The sequence below is a fragment of the Lactuca sativa genome, chromosome 4 (genome assembly GCF_002870075.4).
Source record: "Lactuca sativa cultivar Salinas chromosome 4, Lsat_Salinas_v11, whole genome shotgun sequence".
Lineage (NCBI taxonomy): Eukaryota > Viridiplantae > Streptophyta > Magnoliopsida > Asterales > Asteraceae > Lactuca > Lactuca sativa.
Genome location: NC_056626.2, coordinates 43,364,177 through 43,370,006, shown reverse-complemented (window position 1 = coordinate 43,370,006; position 5,830 = coordinate 43,364,177). Strand labels below are relative to the sequence as shown.

The following is a 5,830-nucleotide window of genomic DNA, read 5'->3' as shown; positions in this document are numbered from 1 at the left end:
TTCACCACATTCATTTGAAACTCTCATGACTTTTCAATTTCTTTCTAATAATAAATATAAGTTGGTTAATAAGGTTAAATAAATACCAAACCTAAAGTGTAATCATATATAAACTAAATTTCAATATTAAAAGAATATTTTTACTTCTACTTATAAAGTTATGGTTTTTAACTTTTAACATATTATACTTAATTTATTAGTTTTAATATATTGTTGGATGTAATCCATTATCATTTTAAAGCTACAACTTTTGAACAATTTGTATAAAATACTTAAGTTATTAATTTAAATATATCGTTATGGGTCAAGTTAAATATAAATTTTAGTTGAACTTAAACAACCCAAAAAATATTTTGTAAATAGTTAAAACTGATAAATTGTAGAGTCTTTCTAATAATGATTATAAGCTGGTTAATAAGATTAAATAAATATCAAACCTAAAATGTAATCATAAATAAACTAAATTTCAATATTAAAATAATATATTTACTTCTATTTATAAAGTTATGTCTTTAACTTTTAACATATTATACTTAATTTATTAGATTTAATATATTGTTATATGTAAACTATTATCAGTTTAAAGCAACAAATTTTGAATAGTTTGGACAAAATACTTAAACTCTTAATTTAAATATAACATTACAGTGTCAACTTAAATATAAGTTTCATTTCACTTAAAAAACCCAAAGAATATTTTGTGAATAGTTAAAAGTGATAAATTATAGTGCTAAATGCAAAAACTAAATTGTAATATCAATTTAACTAAAATATTTCCTAAAGATATTTTTATAATTATTAAAAGTTTTTAAATATGTAGCTTAAAATAAATTATAATAACAACAGTTAAAAAATAACTATATATAAATTATTATATTATTAATCAAACAACAATGTTTGATGTTTTAAATAATTATAATGATAGAAATTAAAAAATTAAGCAAATAAATTTTAAAAAATTAATTAACAATAACAACAACTATAAATAACATTAAATCATATATTATATTTAATTTTATTCATGAGTAACTCACGGATAGAAGTCATTCAAACGATTGAGATTATGCAGTTATAATCGATACATATATTATCTTATAATTCAAAATAATCAATATTTTATATCAATTTAGCACACAATTTATTATATCAAATTTAACAACGCTATTGTTATATTTTAAAAAACATATATTTATAAAGATTTCAACTATATAGGTGTTTCTATACAACGCGCGGGCATTCGTCTAGTTGATGTCAAAAGATGTAAAAATACTTTAACCATATTCATTTGAAACTTACAACTTTTCAACTTATCATCTAATTACTACATATCAAAGGCTTTTTATAATTGTATTAAATTTTACTTTAATATTAAAAAAAATTAGTTTTCAATTAATTAACTATTATACTCAAAAGTTTTTATAACTTATGATATATTAACTGATTGAGTTAGAGTGTATATATTTAGTTCATGAATGTAGATTAGATTGTTAGGATTTAAAGAATAAGATTGCGAAGAAAAAAAAAACTTGGAAGACATAAAGTTTTATTTCATGGGATAAAACATGAGCAATAATATAGTTGTTTGATAGGCATTTTCATCAAATAGATTATTATTATTATGTATTTCGTTCTATTTCTTTCTTTATGTTAGACTTCTTTGTTTTTTACATATTGTTTTCTATTATTATAGTTTATGTCTTTGTTTTTCATTTTAATATTGTTTCTTAATTTTTTAATTTCGAATTGAAACCTATCATTTATTGTTTTGTCTATTATTAAAGTTTATTTTTTGTTTGTCATTTTAATATTGTTTCTTAAGTTTCTAATTTCCAATTGAAACTTATCTTTTGTTGTTTTATAATTTATCAATAAAACTAACATTGAAATAATGAAAATGTTGTTAAAAAATGATGGGTGACATTAATAAGATATAAAAAAAATAACTAAATATTAGTAAGAAACAACTTAATGCAATGATTAGTATAAATAATATTAACTCTAAATTAACAAGGATATAAAATTATATATATATATATATATATATATATATATATATATATATATATATATATATATATATATATATATATATATAATGGATTATATCTATTATAATTTTAATATATATATATATATATATATATATATATATATATATATATATATATATATATATATATATAATGGATTATATCTATTATAATTTTAATCATCATAGTTTTTATTCCTACGTAGATTGATTTTCGCCTAATTCAATTATAATATTAGACAAATAGTAAGAAGGTCGTTGTCTTAGATTTCAAATAAGTCACTTTTTACATGAAAAAACTCCAATAAGTCACTCCAAGACTTGGTTAACTTACTATTTTTTTTTTTGCTTGTTATTGCTTCCCACCAATTTTTTAGTGAAGTCATGACAATTGTTTTATGTGTGAGATGTTTATGTTGCATTATCTTCACCAAATTGTTCATGTTTTTCATCAATGCAAAACAAATAAAATCCAATGACTAAAATCGTACCCAAAAAAAAAACATCCACTTCATCCTTGTTGACCACCATATCATAAAACAATTAAAAGGTTACAATTTTCAATTACTAATTCACCAAATTGCAAAGAACAACAAGTCATCAGTCATCCTATTAATTTGAGCTAAAATCTCTACAAACTGAGATCTTTATTTTAGGTCTAACACAAGGAACAAAAAGTACATTTTTGGGGTCCTACTTTGTTGTTGTATAGACTATAAAGGGTAACCATAAGCAAATGACCTAAACATTTTAATTTTTTTGTTTTTTTTCAAAAATGTGATCTCTACGAATTTTCTTTTTTTATATCATTGGATTTAAACCCGAATAGGCAATCAATACAGTGTACCTATTTTAAATTTACATCACCTTTAAATTTGTACTTAGCAACCAAACTCCCACATCAAAACCCTGGTTCTTGCTTCATATACATCCCACCTGATCCCTCAAACATCATTGTCTGAAAATATCAACAAACATAATTTCTTTTTATATTTTCTTTTTTTACAATTTACTTGTTGTTTTTATAACTTATAACTAAAACTTCATTACCTGACTTGATGTTGGTAAAATACTATGAGCAAGATCTTCGTTTAGTGATACAGGGAATGGTGGCCCAGGCATATACCTCATACTGCATTTTTTTTATTTTTTTTATAATAAAAATAAACGCCAAATTAACACAAATAAAGTGAATGAATAGATACATGAAAAAAGAAAGAATTATTGTCATACTTGTTTAATATGGTAGTTATATTATTCTTCATGTGGTTGAAAAGGTCGATATTGTCCTGCAGCTACTCATGAAACAAATGATGGATAAATATAAAGAATTAGGTTAAATATAGATTCAAAAGAAATAAAAAGTTAGGCCCTTTTCTTTTCTTTTCTTTTTTTCCTCGGATAAAAAATTGTTTGTAGAATAAATGAGGGCAAATCTGTAAAAAGAAACACCTATATAATTATATATATTCAGATGTTTGGAAAAGTTAGAAGAAATGCTTACTTTCATTGAGGAAATATTAGATGAAATCTGACCAATAACTTGGTTATTTTGTTCTAGTAAATTCCTTATTGAGCCACTTAATGCTGCATCATTTAGTAAATAAATCAATTGTGTTAGAAAAATCATAAAAAACTTGCAAGTAATGTAAATATAAAAAATGATAATTTTCAGCTATGAACTATATTTATTTATCCATACCTTCAAAAGTAATACTGTCAATCTGGACATGATTATTCATGGTAAAAGAAAATGGAGCCACATTTAATGTTGGAACTGATGATATACTTGGCTTTGTAGATGATTCCACCAAAGTATCCTAAAAACATATCATAATCAGAAATCAGAATGCTGTTTTTTTATACTAAAAGATATTTTTATTAAAAAAATATGGTTGCATAATAAGTATACTGTATACCTTCTTATCTTTCAACTTTTTCCCCATATTTAGTCCTTCCTGTTTCCTTCGTTTCCTCTGCCAATTATATAATCTTGTTAGCATTTTGAAAGTGTAAAAAGATGAATTTTTAATCAATGAAAGCCAACAAAGATTTTATTGAAAATGAGTAAAAAAAAACTCACAGCCATCCACCTACACCTCAAGGCAACATCACGAACAGTTTTATCACGCAATGTGGCAGCGATCTTGATGTACCTCATGATGCTAGGTTCATCAGCAAATCTACATATAATGTACAAGATCATATTTATATAATCTAAAAGAAGAAAGAAAAAGGAGAAAAGAAATGGGGGTTTGAAAGAAAATTAGGAATGATTAATGAAAAACACTTACTGGGAAAGCCCTTCGTCTAACTTATGTTGTTCTTCAGAAGACCATTCGACAGCCAAGCCTGCATCGTGTTTCAACCCTGGAATGGAATCAGCAAGAACAGAACCAGAGGAATTCGGATTCCCAGCTTGTGTAAACCCTGAACTGCTGTTTGCTATATCACAATTTGAAAACCTTGTGCCTAGTGTTGATGTACTGTTCATTGGATAGTAATCACCCATCATCATCATCTCCGATGTGCTGGCTACTGCACTTGTTTGGAAGGATATGGCATGTCGATTCAGACCAGAGCTCAAGGTTCTATCGTAGTGAAAACCAGTATCCATGGCGCAATAACACTAACCAGTCATTAAAGCCTCTAATATTCTTTGGTTGTTGCTTGAAGATTCTATAGATAAGAAGGTATCGATCAAGAAAAGAATATTGAAGTTGTGTCGCGTTATGAATCCGTATACCCCAAATTAAAACCCTAGATTCCTTGATCGATATCAAAGACCCATAATAATCAGATCAAAGACTTATTTTGGATATCATAAACACCAACAATCAATTATAACCGCCAAATCGATGCATAAAATACCTTATTAAACCCCAATCGAACAAATTACAACATACCCGCAACGAATCTTCGTCTCTTCCGTTATTATCTACAGATTTCAGCAATCAAACCTTCAAATCACCTCATCATTTCATGGTAAAAAAAAACGCGGGACTGGCAATGACGAACAAAGAGGAAGTATGCACCCAAAAATCGATAAAGCAGTGGGTAAATTGATAGTAAAAGAAAGGGGTTTCCTAATGTATAAACTTTTTGACAAAGTTGGGTGCTTCTGTTGCCTTTTTCGCTCATCACTCACTAAACACACATTTCTGTTGATTACTTTTCCTTTTTGTTGCTTAGCGCGCACTCATACAATGATACAACAACAAAACCCTCTTCCATTTCTCTTTGTATATGTCTAAGACTCTGATGTTAGTGGTTGAAATTTGAAAGAAGGGGGTTGTATCATGTATGTATACTAATCTAATACAATATTGGAGCTCTAGCCAATGGGGAATCAGAAAGACAGTTGCATTTGTGTAATGAATAATTTAGGTTTAGCTTTTTGTAAACTTTTTGGGTTGTGCAGATCTTGGAATTCAGCAATAGTGCGAATCCCAATAAGCATTTGATGCCAATAATTGTCACCATTCCATTTCCACCCAATGATGACGATGGTCTTCTCACCAAATGTTTACTCGTAATAATTTTGTAGCCATTTGAAGACAAATGAATTGTTTTCCGTATTGTTGGAAGGTTGAAGTGCATTTGAATGTTTCTGGAAATACAAAATTGAAATGATGCATGATCAAAATAATGTCATTTTATTTGATAAATTTGATAAATGTGTAATTTGGTTATTATGACAATAAGACTAGACTATGGGTAAGAAAAATATTGGTTGTTCAATCATAGTCAAAACGGTTAGTGCTCAAAGGTGATTGATTATTATTATTATTAACTAAAAGG

General features: G+C 26.4%; 1 protein-coding gene across 3 annotated transcripts; it reads right to left on the bottom strand.

The window, feature by feature from the left end:
* Positions 1 to 2,777: 2,777 nt before the first annotated feature.
* Positions 2,778 to 5,565, bottom strand: LOC111914656 (uncharacterized). 3 transcript variants are annotated; one of them, XM_023910356.3, is made up of 9 exons: positions 4,936 to 5,565; positions 4,324 to 4,708; positions 4,113 to 4,212; positions 3,949 to 4,005; positions 3,732 to 3,849; positions 3,534 to 3,616; positions 3,263 to 3,324; positions 3,080 to 3,161; positions 2,778 to 2,987 (listed from the first exon to the last, which is right to left on the bottom strand). In XM_023910356.3, exons 2-9 carry the CDS (start codon positions 4,644 to 4,646, stop codon positions 2,931 to 2,933), a joined length of 882 nt encoding a protein of 293 aa, XP_023766124.1. In that variant the 5' UTR covers positions 4,647 to 4,708; positions 4,936 to 5,565; the 3' UTR covers positions 2,778 to 2,930. The 3 variants fall into 3 exon arrangements, with proteins under 3 accessions (XP_023766124.1, XP_023766121.1, XP_023766122.1); XM_023910353.3 differs by having other exon boundaries at positions 4,324 to 4,797; positions 4,901 to 5,564; XM_023910354.3 differs by having other exon boundaries at positions 4,324 to 4,797; positions 4,936 to 5,564.
* Positions 5,566 to 5,830: the final 265 nt, after the last annotated feature.

What these genes read in the sequence shown, in the direction of transcription:
- LOC111914656 (XM_023910356.3), bottom strand. Translation starts at nt 4,646, where the DNA reads ATGGATACTGGTTTTCACTACGATAGAACCTTGAGCTCTGGTCTGAAT. An exon ending in TTAGACGAAGGGCTTTCCCA is followed by an intron (nt 4,213 to 4,323) that starts GTAAGTGTTTTT and finishes CATTATATGTAG; the next exon opens with ATTTGCTGATGAACCTAGCA. An exon ending in TGACAGTATTACTTTTGAAG is followed by an intron (nt 3,617 to 3,731) that starts GTATGGATAAAT and finishes TAAATGATGCAG; the next exon opens with CATTAAGTGGCTCAATAAGG.